Here is an 18,141-nt window from a genome sequence, read left to right as displayed (position 1 = left end):
CATCAATTAATTTCAACAAGCGAGAGCTTCGACTCACAATGGCCATTCAATTTTGCAACTGGGAAAAAAACATCTCATTTGATTATACTTCGTGGTCCATGACCTTAAGTGGCTTAAGTATTCAATACACGTGACTCATTACGATTGTTGTTCTGCTCAAAAGTTACAATTTCATTATTTTCTTCTTCTTCCCTTTTTTTTTATATATTCCGCAAACGACACAAACTTTCAAGTTCAATTATCTAAACGAGCAAAATACGAGAACACCCCCGAAAAATTAAATTTTCAAACAAATGCTGAAACAAAAAAAAACTTTTATTCTGTGTTGCCTCAATCATCTGTACCATTGTTATTTACATCACGATATAGAAACACCAGAGCCACCAAAATCATGTGAACTTCGAAACGATACAATACTGGAGGTGGTCTGTGTAGCTGGCTACGATGGTGGATTAACGCAACATTTCCTGTTAGAGGTTGTGGGTGGTAATCCAATATATAGTACGGAAGTAACAAGGGTCGGCCAGGATATCATCGACAACGAAATATCAACAATGAATGATCAGGTTACACACAATACTTAATCCCATTTTATTATACTCGTTTGATATGTGGTCCATTTTCGGATTTAGATTCCAAAAAATTTTTGTTTTCTTTCGAAATTTATTTATTCAACTGGTTTGAAATGATGATAAGCGTTCCGCATGCTTAGTGAACCTTCAAGCTACACATTAGAAATTCATCTGGAATTTCGTAACGATTGAAATTCATTTTTCGTTTTTGTTTTTATTATAAAAAAATACAGGCAACCACAGCACCGCTGCGTAGATTAAAAGAGACCATACCGGAGTTTAAATTACATGATTTGGAGCCGGGACGAGAATATCAATTTTTGGTTTATTCGGTGAATGCAAAAGGCAGAAGTCAACCGCCTGTTATAATGAATGGACGAATTTATGGTGATACACAAGGGCCGCACGGTACGTAAACGTTTTGGTTAATTTTATTTGATTGCTTTGAGTGCTCGGAATTTTTGTGGAAAATGTTGCAAAGATGTTGGTGACACGAAGAAATTCACCGCTGGAAAAGTTATGGAGTTGGAATCGAGGGCACACTAATTTCAATCAGAGTAAAAATATGGAAATTTGCACTTTTCCGCATTTTGATTGACGTGTTTTTCGCTTCCCTTAATTTGACTCTCTTTTTTATGACGCGTGTGAAAATAATGCAAAGCTGATTCATTTCGTTGACTATCAAAAACGGCTTTAGGTGTCGATTCTTCTGAGCGAAAAAACAAGTTCAGTCTGGATTGTCGTCCAAAGTCACGCCTCGAGGTATGCAAATACTCCTTCAGAAGAGTTAGATGCTAATTTATACCTAGCCGCCTAAATGTAGACTAGAAGAATATACACAAATTCATCGTATTTGGGGTATGTCATGCGAGTCATTTCAGTGTGTACCAATGACTATTGTGTCATTGGTATAAACATCGTTGCAGCCACCAAATTATGAAGCTTAATGCGAAATCGCTAGAAAAATTCCATGTGGAATTGTCTGACACGGGGATCGAACCGGTGATTATTTCGGTGGAAGGCCAGGATGTACCCACTTTTTTTAGATTTATCAGTTTGGGACGATCATATAAGATCTCGAAACACAGATCTGTTGATCCTTTGTTTCCATTCCCGGTCATCATGTAAATCATGGCAGCCTTCCTGTTGCCGATAGGAACCTGTCTAAGATGTCTGGTCCTATTGTAGCAATTTCCGAAGGAACCACCTCGTAGTCTCCGAGCATCCTGCGTCTTAGTTGAAGAAATTCGGGGCAATCACATATCAAGTGTGCACCCGTTTCTTCTTCTAGATCGCAGGAACATCTCGGAGTGTACCCACTTAGTCATCCTGTGGTTTAATATTATCTGCCTATCAGTTTTGTTTACAGCAATGCACCGACTACAGAACACAAATTAGGTATAAAAACCGTACAAATTGAGATAAAAAATTAACTAGAGTACTCTCTGTTCCAGTAATTTATAGTAATACACAGCATCCCTTTCTCCTGGCATCAGGACACATAATTTAATGTTGTGTCGTCTCACTCTCACACAGGACACAAAATGTGATCGTGATGGTTATGTCCCTTTATCTCTGATAAGCATTCAATTAGGTTTTTCAACAGGACATTCTGTGTCGTGATGTTCGTTTTCTCTATCTACTTTCGCGCAAGAACGAACTGAATTTATTTTTTTTATTTTTTGTAGAACCAACTCTGCTATTTTTAGTCCAATTGATTTTACATTGGATTTTGTGCAACATTGAAACACTTTTGTTAATGAAATTTCTGGGAAAAGGGTACATAATGAAAATTGGAACTGCGTAGCTGGATATTTCAATATTAGCGTCATTATAATAAATACTGTCCGCTATTGAATACAGTAATATTGATTGGCAGAGTAATAATGAATTTTTGTTCATTTCGTAAAAAAAACATAGCTAACGCCGACCCGTACGAAACACCTATTCGTATCAAAGGCCTTTAATGTGAAACTCTTCATTTCTCTTACTTCATTTTCTTCTCTGCTGAAAAACTATTCTTCCTTTTAAATCACTTACATTATCCACTCTTTGCCTTGTTATCATATACAATTAAATTGCCGGAGGCAATATAGACAGCCCCGTACGAAGTCAAATTTCTTAAATTCCTATTTAAACAGCTATATATCGCTATATTTACCTATATTTCACTGTAAATAAACATTTCACATAGGAATATGCTATTATATAGCTCTATATGCCTGTATATAGCTCAATATAGCTGTATATAGGTATATATAGATGTCCATATATGGAATCCCTGAAACCCCTCACACTTAACACATTATTTCCATGTTAACAGAAACTCTCTAAGCATCATTTTTCCCACTTTATATCACTTTTAATAAAATCCAATATGGCCGCCGGCAGCCATTTTGTTAGGAAACCGAAAATAGTACCGACGCTTTACATTTGTTAATACCTTTCAAACAAAAAAAAAATCATGAAATTCGGTCAAAATTTACTCGAGATATTGACAAAATACTCCACGTTCACTGTACGGCCGAGTAGCCAGATAAGAGCTCACTCCAAGAGACCTAGCTCACGCTCCGGAGAACATAATTTCATAAACTTTTTTTTTCCCTGATTGGTACGGTCAATACCTATCTAATAAAGCTAAAACGAACGAAATATGTTCAAATTTGGCCGACCTACAAGCAAAAACTGCTTGCCGCCCTGTGCCTGTTTCACACCAAGGGGTCTAACTCACAAGTCGGTCATCCGATTTCCATAAACTTTTTTTTTGTCGATCGGTATTGTAAATATCTTTCATTCAATGTATCATTTACGAGTATAGCGTTTAAATGTCCGGAGATATCTTCGAAAAACCGTAAAGCACTTATTGGGCCCCAGCTCAGGAGGGGCCGATCCAAAATCACTCATCTTCGAACTTAGCCTGTCTTTTGACATTACCAAACGGGGAAAAAAAGAATTTTCAAAATCGGATGCGTTTTACTCAAGTTATCGTGCAGACAGACAGACGGACGGACGGACGGACTGACAGACGGACATTTTTTTTCTTGCTGATTTGGCATCTCTGGACAACCACAATAGGTTTCCCCTTACTCAGGGAGTCCAATTCGACGTGTTACAAACGTATGCGTAAACCTATAAGACCCCAGTACTTTGTACGGGTCTAAAAACATGTGAAATGACCACGCTTCCACTGATGTTCTTTTCTGTGGCGAGTTCCTGTCTATCTGATTTTTGGAAAAATTGTTTTTCTTGATACATTCGTACAGAGAGGTTTTTCTGCGAATTATATCTATCGAAATGGGCCAATTAAATATATATTACAAAGATAAGTTCCTGGAAAGTTTAACTGAATTTCATTATTTATTCAATCACTTTGAAGTTCAGATTTAGTGGTTCTGCTTTCTGGAATTAATAAATTTGAAATAATTTACTCAGAAAGAGAAATTAATTAGCAAAAAGCTTCAGCTGACAAATGCCGCTATTTATCGGTACCAAGGCATCGTTTCCACGAAGTTTCTCTATTTAATTATTTCTTTTCTTGTTACAGTAAGATGTTGTTTCGGATCGAATAGAAAGGGCTGCGATTTCGATTTATTATTTGTGTAGGCTTACGTCGACTTACACAAACCGGAATCTTTCCTATAGTCGCTTCGCGGAATTTCATTTATACGCTAATTGAAAAAAATCAAGATTTTTTTGACGAAGAAACGCAATCTACACTGAATCAATGGCTGCAAAGTAAATGAAAAAAAAAGAAAGAAATACCTTCCAGGAAACGAGGGTTTCAAAACAAATATTTGTTGTTCTGTTCTATCTAGTACTAGTATTATACATACACATTCTGCCAGTTCTTCTTGACATCATACACAATGTAAGGTACACTTACCTTCAAAAAAAAGAAAGAAATTCGTCGTTCGTGCATTTAATTTATTTTCTGCTTTCAACAATTTTTCTTTTCTTTCGAAAATCCTCATTCAAAGCTTCACAAAACATTGATACACTTTAAGCGTTTCGCGTTCATTTACGAAAACAGGGTGGATTAGAAACAAATATTGGAAATGAAGACAGCGTTAAAAATGTTGAAGAAATATTTCAACAAGTTCTTTGAAATGTACGGGTATTGATATACAGGAAATGTGTACATGGCATATCCCAGTGAGTTGAATTATTCGACTCAGCGTGATGAGAATCATCTAATCATAGGCCATGTTTTCTAAAAGCTGGAACTATTGTCGCAACACTGGTATCGGCTACAGTCTGAATTGTAGAATAACAAATATATCAAAAAATTTAGCGAACGGTTTGGACGACGACTGTTTCGTTCTGCATCGTAATAGCATCGTTTAATCTTTTGCATTTAATAATGCGGTTCGAAAATACCACATCTCATCATGGCGACAGTGACAAAGAAATGATTTTACCTCTACGAATTAGTACTTCGGAAATACAATGCAATTCAAAAGTGTTCGATGATTGAATGATAATGCAGATCCTACCTTTTTGCATGAAAAATTCTAGCGAATCATAAAGAAAATGAAAGTAAGATACAACTCAACTGTACTGCTTTTCCAACGTAAAAAATTCCACTTCCATATCTATCTAATCTGTTACTGATACACCTATCCGTTTCTCTGATTTTTCAAATGGCAAATGATCCAGAGACACCAAGAAGACCAGAGTATAATTTTTTAAGAGTGCGAAACGATAATAAGCTCATTATAAACCTTAGTGAGTTATCATGCTTATAGTGGTTACCATTTAAAAGCTTTCGAAAGGGCTGAGCTTTTTTTCAATTTCAATTCGGAGTATTTTGTTGAAATCCAAAAAAATGCTCACGCTTCGAAAAGCTGACACAACAATGACAGTCTTGCTTAACACGACATGACAGTACAATACCTACACAGTTCAGTGTCTATCCGTTTTTTCTGTGAAACACAATTTTTCTATTTTTGCCATCCGAAGTTATCTCAGCCAGGTGACTGTATCTCATTCATTCAAAAGTTAACTGAAAATATGTAATTTTACACACAGCAATTGTGTGCGCTTTCAAAAAGATTCGTTCCACATATTGACATGTCGATGTTAACTTTCATCTACGTATATTATGTTTGGTACGTGTGGGCTGCTATGTTGATGTCTTATGTGAATTTCAATTCGGATCGGAATCGCATAAAGTAATGGAAGTTGTTATATTCGTTCATGGTACGATCAACCTATATGGTCGACTGGTTCAGATCAATTTCTATACCTCCGTCCCTGAAGCGTTTTATGATATTTTATACAATTCGCAGAGTGCCAGAAGGAAGCAGGAAAAGTTTTTTTTTATATCAAGAGCAAATGAAACATCTTGTTAGAAGGAGGTGGAGGTTGTGTACTTATTTGTGAACTGTTTTTCTTTAACGCTTTTGTCGGGAGAAAGTTTTGTTGTAAGCGCAATTTTTATACAAAAGGATTATCCTTTTAAGTGCCCTACACTGGCTGTAGAATCTATTCTACAGTAATGTAAAGCTAGAATTGAAGATAAAAATTGGTAATTAACCAAGGAATAGAATCTCTTCAAGTCAAGAAGTCTTATTAAAAAGATTTGTACAAGAATTCTACTCGGCGACTGCATATATTCCTATAACTCCATAACAGGAAGATTGAACAGGAAGCCATCGTTTCCATTGGGAAGCTGAAGCACAAACGTAGAAATTGTTATTATGATTCAGAGGTTATACCCGGAACAGTCGTCGGAACAGTAGTCCAATTTGCATATATTTGCCCGAAATATTAAACACAATTTGCGGACATTACACGCAAATCAAAAATTTACCTTTTTCCCGCTCCGATGCCAATATCAGAGTTCACCCAATATTACGAATAATTGTTAAATGAGCGTCTCTTTTTAAAGCAATCAAATAACAAAAAAAAAATCTTTTTCTCGTCGAATTTTATCTAGCCCAGCTTTGCCTCTAATACACTCCCCTTTCTAATAACAGATGAAACCAGTCAACTGGAAGATCCAACCCCAGCCGAAACATCAAATCAGGACAAGCAAAAACAATCGACAATGGTTATACTAGCTGCTGTTGTGGCAGCTGGTGCGGTTGTAATCACGTCAATTATTGTGGCTGGTATCGTAGTTGTGTGCAAACATCGGCCAAAGCCACCTGAACCTCAAGAAGTCAGAAAAAGAATGAGGTAAGTTTCGCCGTACCTGTTTTCTGTGTTGTGGGATTTTTTCTTTTCATTCTCGTGTTCTACACAACACCTTCCATAAATATAATGCGTACCATCTGGGCGAACACGTGAATTGTGTATTCATCCATTGTACAGTTTACGCACAATAAACTCTCTTTCTCGGTCGTGGCAGCGGTGTGTATTGTGATGAAGTTGAAGGTGTAGTGTATAGGTATTTATTTAGACGAAAAATCTTTTGTTTTATATTATTTGATTGAAATTTATTAGACGTGGATTAATTTGAGGGATTTAAAGGATTTTTCCTTTTTGTTTTTTGGAAGTATATTTTACATTTAATTGGAGGGATTTGGTGTGGTATGAAAAATGGGTGCCACTTATGTGTAATATACCTTGAAGTACTATAAATATATATATATATGTACGTCTCTCTGAGACGTTCATGATTATTAATTGTCCTATTTTGCAGGTTCTTAGTAAAATGTTCTATACTTTTGCGCCCGGGGGTATAGTTTTTAATTTAGTTAAAGTTTGACAATTTAATTAGCTTTTGCTTTGTTGTTTTGGGGAGGCTTTATGCGGATAAAAATGAAACTTTTTTTTTATCTTCGTTCTTCCGAAAATGGAATGGGCAATTTAATTGGCGTTTAATTTTAACAAAATATGTTCTCACGTATAAATACACAAGTTATAAATTAGGGTTGAAGTTGATAGATTATGTTTCGTTTTTAATTTAATTTCTGACTCGGTGGCGCAATCCTAATGGCGTTGCTGTGTTGGGCTCTCTGTCTCCCTCTGTCTTCGTTTTTTTTTTGATGTATATATCATATGATAATCTGTGTTTTCGCTGTAAATTTTCTTCCGTCGTTCAGTTAATGAATCTATCACAGCACGTTAAAGGATTAAAATGACTAGACGTGAAGAGGAAAATTGAATTGATTGAGACGTGTTCGTCCATTTATCCGATTTGTAGTAATCGGCGGGGATATTAAAGAGTTAATTCGTGTAATCGGATTTTGTCCTTTTCTTTGGAGAAATATTTTCACATCACATTATTGATCGAGAGCTTTGGTGCATGCCAGGACCTATTTTAGTAAATTAAATTCCAGAGAAATCCCGAAAATTTCACTTTAAACACTTTAAAAAAACACCAAAAAGGCCATAAAAACCAAAGTATATAAACACTGAAGGTAACGCAAACGCTCAGCGGATCACAAAAATTACGGAACCCAAGTTGTGGTGAGTTTCGTATGTCGCCAATACATATATTTACAACAAGTTGTACGTATGTGTATCGATATACAATAAATTCACCACAAAAACTTGGGTTCCATGAGTTTTTGTGGATTTGCATTCTTTCAGTGTTTATATACTTTGATAAAAGAACATAGACACTTCGACCCATTATGGTTTTGTAGAATTTTTAGGGATTTTCGGGAATTTAGTTCCCTTAAAATAGGCCCTGGTGCATGCATATTACAGTCGTAATATTACACAATCTAAGAAGAAAATTGTTTTCTCTGAGCTTTTTGGTTTTGAAACGTCATGAAGGTGCTAGTGTCACGTGAAAAATAATGCAAAATTTTCTACTAAAAGATCTGCATGTACGACCACTCAAATTGTCAACAAAAAATCCTATATGGAACGTCAGATTTTCTAAACGGAAACGGAAAGGGCAAGTTTCACAAGCTAATTGAAATATAATTATATTCTGACTGCGGAGATTTGATTTAAACGAAAGGAAGAGACTATTGGCACCGGGTGCCAATAGTCTCTTTACAGTACTGTGGCTAATGGCACCAGGTGCCAATAGTCTCTTTATTATACAAATGCTATCGCACCCGGTGCCATTAGCCACAGTATTATAAAGAGACTATTGGCACCCGGTGCCAATAGCATAGTAAACAAAATGCCATTGTATAGGGCATGACCTCAGGAGTCTGATAAACTAATTGTTTTCTCAATCAGGCCATTAATTTCCGAGCGATAAGACTATGATGCCATCAACACAAACATCACATTTTCAAATGCTTATCGCTCGGCATATATTGGTCCGTTTGAGAAAACAATCGGTTTACCGGTGTGGTGTGAATTCGTTACATTTGCATAAGTGAAAAACGTTTCACATAAAAAATGAAAATGTTTTGCATGAAAGAAATGTCAGAAGAATTTTCAATGGAATTACTGTTCAGTCACCATCATGGGAAATATGAAAATTAAGGCTGAAACGTCATAGCATTCCTCCTGGATTTTCATAGGGTTATACATCAGACGAGATTCCTTTGAAATTCACGCAGGATAGAAACCACTAAATTGTTTTTTTTTTTGGTGAAATGGCTGTGCTTGTAACAAGTTCGAACATTCTTACCGTTCATTTTGAATTTTGAATTTTTCCCTAAATGGTCATCGGTCGATAAACTTCATCCACTTCTGCAATTTAAAATTTAAAAAAAAAATCCATCGTAGAATCGCCCTCCAATTGCTCAACTGTGGCTCATTACACAACGTTGATCTGATTGCATAAAAGGCATAAAATTTGTGTTGGTGCCTGCATCAAATAACTTTCTTATTTCCTAATCCAACACAATAAAGCAAACTTTCATTCGCTGTAAAGATTTTAAATTGAAATTCACGTTTAAGTATATTGCCTTTCGTCGTATATAACACAGCACTTTATACATATATAAATTCTATCTGAAAACAAAGAGCACTTAATGGGATTACCTATAGACGTATAACACATCTTTGAGCGTTGTTCGCGTTCACAACATCACAACCCGAACCACTTTTAAATTGATTTTATAATAACCTTTTTCAACATTTCACCTTTGTGCCCTTTACTTCTTCACGTTTAAATTGTTGATTTTCTTAATTATTTTTGGTTTTAACCTATTTCACATCGAGTAAGTAGTGGCAATTTGGGAGTAAAATACATATAAGACGGGAGTTCGGAGGCCACAGACATTTGACTAGCTTTAGAACAAAGTTTCCGGAAACATTTTTAGGGTCATTGCTTTTTAAGTGGTTTAAATCGAAAGGATATTCAAAACATGGGCTCGGATGCAATTTTTCGCCAACAAAACTATGTTGCCTGTTTACCGAAAGCTTGAATTGTTTTCCCTTTAAATATAAAACTTTCAAGGAGCAAAAAACAATTTCACTTTCTATTTTACCTTAAAAATGGTAAATTTCACAAGTATTTCGATGTACCGAAAATAGGAATACGTTGCCAGTGTTGCTAAATGTATCCAATTCGGAAAACTTTTGGCATGCTCTCCTCATAAACATAAATTTATTCGGAAAATACAAAATGAGGTATTGTGGTTGTTCGAGTGCAATTTTTGGTATTGATAATAACACTCAACGTTTAAACGTTGAAAGCATTGTTGAATGTGAATTATTCGGAATTAGACTAGGAGCCTACGAAACTTTTCGGTACATCATAAGTGGACGACGGATCGAAATTTACGTTATACGTTCATACGGTAACAAGAAAATGTTTCAAATGAGATGTTCAATCGACGTAGGGCGTAAAAGGATTTTCATATTTTTACACCGTAGGTATCTCTCCAATCCTTTAAAGAAAAATACAGCTAGTGCGTACGGATAGTATAGTAGCGATTGTTTTGAATATGGACTACTTAGAACTTGACAAGTTCCGGTTTGATGTATACGGAAAATGTTTTAAAATGAAAAGATAAATATTGCCGGGTAATAAAGATAGGATAGGCAGAATCACTAGACGAATAATTCCTTCATTTATGGATAGGTTAACTCAGCGTCAGTATTTATTTTTCAAAAGTTTTTGTAATAAGACGGTACAAATCTCCGGCTATTTTACTTGTCGAGTTTGAAGTGCTTCAAGTTTCAGAAATATGTGGATATATCCAGAACTCTTTAAGGAACTTCTATGCATTTGAGGAATTTCCGTTTTTACAAAGAATTACAGGTTTTAACGGAAATTTTGCGCAAAGAATGTGGAAACTGCAATACATGACCGAAATTTCAATGGAGGTATATGCTAAGAACGAAATTTTAAAAACTGCATAGCTAGACAGACTAGACATTCACCAATCCGAAATTCATCAAATACCTTGTCTTCAGGCCCCATAACAGGAAAAATATTAAAAGGCTTACTGACGTCCTAACACGTCACTGCTCTCTGAATCACCACCCAAAATCAATTTGGTATAATTTGATTGCGATAGATGTGGAAGCATTGAAACACTAAGACACTATCTCTGTTAATGCCCGGTGTTCATCAAGGACAGATTATGGAAACTTTAACGTTTAACAGAGAACATACACACCGGAACATATACCCAAAATATATCTTTGGTTGCATGAACCGTACCGGCAGATACTAAAAAAAACCGTGGGATGCACAACAGGTCAACTAGATGTCAAGGTCCTGAGACCCTGTGTCTCACCTACTTTACCGTAATTATAATCCTAGCACAATATATGTCAGACTACTACTCCTCCAACCTCTGGTTAACTTCCGAAAGCAAGCATAACATATTCACATCCCAGCAAACAAAAACGAAAGACTGGGTAAGTTATCGTGATTGTGGAGTAGTCAAAAATTCGCAGTCTCTCGGTCTGAATATTTTAAACAATTCAGAAAAATCTTCGACGTTCAGTTCAATTCCAAAGTTCATGTCGTTGTCTTTTTCGTTTCTAACTGTGCAGGGACTATTTTGAGTAGTCGATTCGCAGAATATTTCTTAAACATTTCCTACAGTTTGTTCTCATTCAGAAAACGAATTTTAGATTTATCGGAGTCTTAAAAGTCATCGCTGTTCGTAGTCAATCAAGTGATTTCCAGTCTATGATATTTTGGCGCGAAATTTGAATTCGTTAAGAATTTTTTTTAAAATTTGTGCCAATATATCATAACCTGAAAACACTTTATTGAGTGTGATCATCGATGACTTTTAAAACTCTAACAAATCTCAAGTTCTGAACATACTAAAAAAAACTCAATGTAAGTTTAACGAAAGTTTCACAAATTTTTCAAAAAAAATAGTCCCTGCAACTCCGTCCTCTCTCTATCGCTATCTCCCTGTCTTTATCTTTATAGATTCACAGGAAAGATAGACAATTGAAGAACACATTATTTAAATGATCATTTCGTTCATAAAAAGAAATGACGGAAAAATTTGCATTACAACAACCAAAAAAATTAAATTAAATTAATGTAGTGTAATCCATTTATTAGGAAGACATTATTCAGATGATTTTTTTTATATACAATTCCCATTGTGTATGTACAGTAGATAAGTAGATATATTGTATATACATAGACGGGGTGGTGTGGTTATATCGAGAAAGAAAAGCGAAAGGAATCAAAAAGGAAACGGAACCTAGAGCAAAAAAAAAATGATAAAATATGATTTAAAAAAAGGAATAAAAAGAAGAGAAAAAAAAGACTGGGAATCATTTTAATGGTATGGGTTGTGTAGTTTGACATTAAAGGATTTTTTTTGTATATCGATATTTGTAAAACATCCAATGTCCTGCAGGCAATTTGGATTCTATCTGAATGTTTGAAAAAAAAAAAACAAATTTTCATTTATCATTTTTATAAACTCTCGTTTTTTTTGTCGTCGTCTTCTTCTTCTTCTTCTTCTTGTTCTTCCACCCCAAACCTCTATCGGATGTAGAACGTGATATTTTCCTATCATTGGCATTACGTTTTCGTCTTTTCTCTCTCTCCACGTTTTTTTTTCTTCTTCGGATTGAAGCACTTTATAAATGGAAGTATTATTTTTTTGGTACAAATTTTACAATAATAACAACGGTTTAGAGGTTTGTTTGACTGGTGTTTCAGTCGAAAATATAGGTGTAATGAAATAATGTTTTATTTATCAAAACAATATATTATTGTGAGTTAATTTCCTTCTTGTTGTCATTTATTATTTGTACAAGGAAATATGTTCAGACGCTGGAAGAAACAATCATAAGATATTACAATCTGGAGTTGTTTTTTTTTGGTAGCGTAAAGATGACTGGGCAACATTCCGTTTTGTTGCTGAATGTTGTGACATTATCTTCATCTAACTTTTAATTTGTTTATTTGCGAACGAAATATTATACTTCGAACGGGCGAATACAACTGGTTCGGTGGAGATGTGTGTAGACTCCGTGTGTAAACTTTACAAAATGGTCTGTTCATATTTGCAGTGACAGCTTTGTTTATTCACAAGTTTATTATACGAAACAAGCGTCGCGACAGTTCTGCTTAATATAAATTTATATTTGAACTTCCTTCAATAAAAATGGATGCTAACGGAAGGCAATCGACATTATTATTACTCTAGCTCTCCATCCTGACTCAGGGTTCACAATCAATCAATCAATATTTTATGTTTTTCCCGTAGAGTTGATTGCTTTATGTCAACATCAGAATTCGGAATAAATGTGAGGAACACAAATTTTACGTTCTGCAGGTTAAATTATCTTCCGGTCTTCAATCTTTCAATGCATCTGTATTGGATAAGGTCTCAATTCCTATACACAGAACAGAGCTAATAAATGAATAGTTAAATGCAGAAACGAGACTAGCCACATTGGATTGGATTGGATTGTATGGGAAGGGGGTTAGCCCAGCTCCTAAGCCTCTAGTGGGCCTGTTGTGCTATTGCACAAGTCACTTGATCATATGAATTGTGAGTTTTTCATCATATCTCTCCCGACTCCGATAGTTCACAAATCGACCGTGTAAACGTCCCATACGTTGTGAATTCTCTAAGCCACGAGTGGTATGCTAAGACCACAACCATCACTAATGACTCATACATTTTCCCAATGAGCGACTAGTCGCTCATAGATGGCGCTTATCCTACAGTATATTGTGAACTGGTGTCATTGACATTATGTCAATATGGCGTGATGGTTACGAAGAAATCGAATATTGGATTTCTTGAAATTTGCGACTTTGTTACGGTCGTACAGCTATTAGATAACTAATAGCGAGTGATTAATCAACAAGTGATTAGAATAAAACCAGGCAAGCATTGTTGCACCGGGAGTCGAACCCGGGACCTCTTGGGTACGAGTCCTATGCTCTACCTATTGAGCTACCTGGACCTTTTAAACTAGCCTTTTAGACTAGCCACATTAGCGAAACATAAGAAAAATGAAGATTCGTTGATTTAGTTCCGTTTTAAATAGGCCTAAAAAACTACAAAATAAACTTTCATTATCATCGTCAGCCTATTTGAAACAGAAATGTATGTTTCTTATAATTCGCTAATGTATCATGTCAGATTTTAACATTTAATCATTCATTATAGTGTTGGAAAGTGCGTTGGGAATTCACAATGAAAAGTGTAAAGATCTGACAGATCTAATTACCGCAGCGTTAAATCGTCCTATTGTCATATAACAAAGCGTTCTGCATTTCCGGCTTCAATGGTGCGGCGGGCAATTTCGGTTAATATTTGAGATTTGAGCAAAGATTCTACAAAATTCATTCTGATAGAAATCCATATGAATCGGTACCTTGTTCAACTGCCCTTTTTTTGAAGCCTCCTCTGTCCGCTGTTGAAAACTTTTATTATCTTCCATAAAGGTGAAACAGTATAGATCGTCGTTTATGCACACTAATAATTCAGCAGATACGTTTTCTGTATGAACCAAAACTCTCTGTGCAAAAATATAGATTTTTTTCGGACAAACAACGCCATAAATAGTTAACTTTTAATCAGAAATGTTTGACTGTACGTCAGCATCATTCTCTTCATAAATTGAATGTTTCGTATATATTCTTCATACATTCTTCGTTGTTATTTAATGAAATGACGTCAGACACTGTTATGTGTCCTCTGTTGACTTTTACATCAACCACCATACAATTTTGGAATGTTATGTGGATCGACACCTCGTTAGATACTTTTTTCGTTTTCGATTTTTTCGGGAAGTCCTGCTCTATTTTCGAAAATAATGTCAAAAAAGCTTTTTTCATCGACGTCATTGACATCCGAAGCTTTGATAAATGTTTTTAGCTAAATGCTGCGATATGACTTTACTACCGTCCGATTTTTTGCATTACTTTTCGTATTACAAAGAAAAGATTTGAAGACACTAAACTTAAAAAAATGATTTTCCTTCAACATTATTTGCCCTTAACGAAGTCAAGTTGCGATGGGATGGAACTAGTCGTGGTGTGGCGCCGCTTTATATCTTCGCAATTGAACTAGAGCAATAACTTTTACAAACAGCAAACGTGCTCGGTTTTCACAGATCCGTTATTTATGTAGCATAACGTATCGCCCAGTGCTTTTTATAAGATCCGTTACTTCACTTGGTCTAACACACACTTTGCAACCTGTCACAGACGGCGAGAATATTAACAGTTTTACCATCTGATCTATTACTTCATTTGATCGAAGATTTTTAAAGGCTGACTTCAGGAATCTCTTCCTTCATTTGTTTTAACATGCTTTTTGCAATATAAGACCAAATTAGTCAGATCTTGTCGTTTATTATTGCTGCCGTCGTCGATAACAGATGACAGCCGTCTGTAACAGGTTAATATAAAAGTACACTAGCCACATCTCAACGCTTATTTTTGTCGTCTTTGTCGACAACAGATACAGTATATGCATCACCATACTATTTTCAGTGTTGGTGTGCCTGAAATTTTCATCAGAATGTTTTACTATAAGGGACAAAAATTAAATTATTTCAGAGCTCAATTATCACAGGTTCAACCAATACCCTCTCTAGCAACCAAACTATAAAAAATAAGGTGGTAAACATTGACAGTGTGCGCTGTCACAGAAAATTTTACACTTTTAAAAATTAATTAAATGAAGTATGAGCAGCGATGACCTTTTTTGTATTGAAAATATTACGTCTACTGTCACCGTTTTGGTGTTCGAAAGTCAATAATTTGTGATTGTGATGTCTTTTTTTGTGTGTTGCTCCGTCAGTTTGGTGTGCAAAAATGAAAGAAAGTTTAAAATTTGTCTTTTTCGTGTGACGTCGATATTGCTTTAAAAAAAAGCGCGGCACGGCAACTCCATTACAAAAAAAGTCAGTGTCAAATTTGTCAAAATAAGGTGGTATTTTGACTGCGTCAAAACGAAGTTTGGTTGCTAGAGAGGGTATTGGTTCAACTCATTAGATTTCAGGGTGAGTTTAGCTTTTATCTTCGTTCCCAAGTGACTACGGCCCTGATTTAGCCATGTGCACAACGAACGTTTCTTCACTGAATTTAATATCTTAAAAATCTACAAAGTTCATATGCCATCAGATCTGTTTTCTCTTTACTGTCGTAAATTTGTTTGTCAACAAATAAATCGTGTCTCAAAACAACGAAAGTGTCTGTCAACAATTCAAGTGTTTGTCGGATAAATTTCCGAACCAATAATGTGTACGTACACCAAGAACAAATCTTAACTTTGTTATAATCAAGTAGGATACATTGATTGGATGTTTTTGAATCTGAAACTAATAAAGTGTTGGCTTTAAGTTTTCGGTGTTTTGAGCAGAAGAATTAAATCGAAGCCAACGCAAACAACCGCAAACATGCTGATAAGGTACTACAGAAAATTTGACCTAAATAAAGATTTTAAAATCTTTTCGTTTTCACATAAAGTAATGACTCAGTCAGTAGTTCGGTTGCCATGGTCACTGCATTATAGATTGCAAAGTTTACGAACGAAATGTATCCTTATTAATGCATAAATAATCATTGGTTCATAATTTACTGTATCTGTATCAGCTTATGATGTTTCATATTGCAGCACTACTTCGAATGTAGATTCAATATTAATTTGTGAACCGACATTGGATTCGTACAATTTTAAGAATTGCAAAAAGGTTCCTCGAACTTATTTGCATCTCATCTGTGAACTAGTCTATGCAGAATGGTTAGCAACGATTCGTTACTCATAAAACTTCAACCTAATTTATCCAATTTAATTACGCAAAAATGTAAAAATATAAAAAAGACCTAAACAGAAAAAGAGATCGATGCTCGAAAAATGCGATACGAGTCGCTTAAACACGAAGTCAATGTGGAGAATGCAAGGAATGTAAAACGTACTCCGTTGAACTAATCGCTCGATGGAGTTAACTTTATCCGAACGATAATTTTATATGGCTACATTGTATTGCCTTCATGTCGTTCGCAGAATGTATGCCTACCGTTTTTCCGCTATAATATTGAGTAATTTTCCTGCAAATATTTCGGAAATGTTTTCTACTTAAAATACCCAATTTCATACTTTACCGATAAACACATGCGAACGAAAATTTTATGCGAAAAATGTTCAAACCTTTTCTCTACTGACTTTCAAAACAATTTCTTTGAAAGTACTTCTTTTGCAACAAAATTGTTTTCCAAGATGTTACTTAGGACAGGGAAGAGAAAGAATGAAGAAGAAGACGAAAAAAATTGTTACTTCATGGGTATGAATCTCTTGAGGAATGTTCAATGGCTTTTCGGTTGAAAATAAATTTGTCTGCCTCTACCATATTAACGCATTACATACAAACATACATGGTACGAAACATAAGTAGGTTATATATGCACCGAATTGAAGACAAATAGACATAACCATACTCAACTTCACATAATAAACTTAATTTAAATATTTTTCTTATTTATAAGCGGGGAAACTGGGATGGAAATCATATGGGAGAAAAGTTTTACTCGTCAAAATGGGGATTTTTTTCTGGTTCAAATTGCTTTTGGGTGCGAGAATTTATTATTTTTTTATATAAAATATACAAATTTCCTGAACGTATATGATGGTAAATGTTTACGAACTTGTTTTCCATCTCATTGCCACATTTAGAACAGCTACTTCTATTTCTTTGTTTCGAAATATTTGAAACCGAATGGTTCGAAACGAATGTTTTAAACTGACTGATCTTGAAATATTTTGAAATATATTTAAGTTTTCAAAGTCGTCGATTATGCGGTCGGAAGTCGGAATTAATCCACATGGTTCGTCTAAATATTTTATCAGCGCTCCGAATACAATACATTTTAAACGAAAATTATGAATGGTTCTCGGTTTATGGCAAGTTTTGATGGATGAATACAATAGTAGGATAATGAATTTGATGTTTTTTTTGTAGTAGTTACCCCAAGAGCATTCTGACGGTTCGTATGTGATATACGACTTGTGGTAAATGGGAAGATAAATCTGAGACAATTTGTTGAAACAAAAGGTTTCTGTTATTTCTGTCGTCTTTATCGGGGAATAAGAAGATGGCTCTGCAATAAAATAATTGAAGAAAATCTCTTGCAAGGTACACATATTGAGGTAGCGCCGATACATATTCACGAGATACTATGGGGATTATCTACAGTGAAAAGCACCGTCTTTCCTTAAGAAAAGTTTTCTTGATTTTCTTGAGTTTTCCTTAATTT

At 35.1% G+C, this 18,141-nt stretch overlaps 1 protein-coding gene across 3 annotated transcripts in view; it reads left to right on the top strand.

The window, feature by feature from the left end:
- LOC119069725 (synaptogenesis protein syg-2) overlaps positions 1 to 18,141 on the top strand; it is a 211,548-nt gene that overhangs the window by 177,335 nt on the left and 16,072 nt on the right. For all 3 annotated transcript variants that reach the window (XR_005086388.1, XM_037173849.1, XM_037173850.1), the window contains 3 exons: positions 370 to 566; positions 806 to 980; positions 6,551 to 6,752. Coding sequence is in view for 2 of the 3 variants with exons in the window: in XM_037173849.1 (XP_037029744.1) it covers positions 370 to 566; positions 806 to 980; positions 6,551 to 6,752 (574 nt within the window). In the remaining variant the exon portion in view is untranslated. The remainder of the gene's footprint in view (positions 1 to 369; positions 567 to 805; positions 981 to 6,550; positions 6,753 to 18,141) is intronic.

Source organism: Bradysia coprophila (assembly GCF_014529535.1).
Source record: "Bradysia coprophila strain Holo2 chromosome X unlocalized genomic scaffold, BU_Bcop_v1 contig_39, whole genome shotgun sequence".
NCBI lineage: Eukaryota > Metazoa > Arthropoda > Insecta > Diptera > Sciaridae > Bradysia > Bradysia coprophila.
Note: the sequence above shows the minus strand (reverse complement) of the source record. Positions and strands in the feature narration are given on the sequence as shown.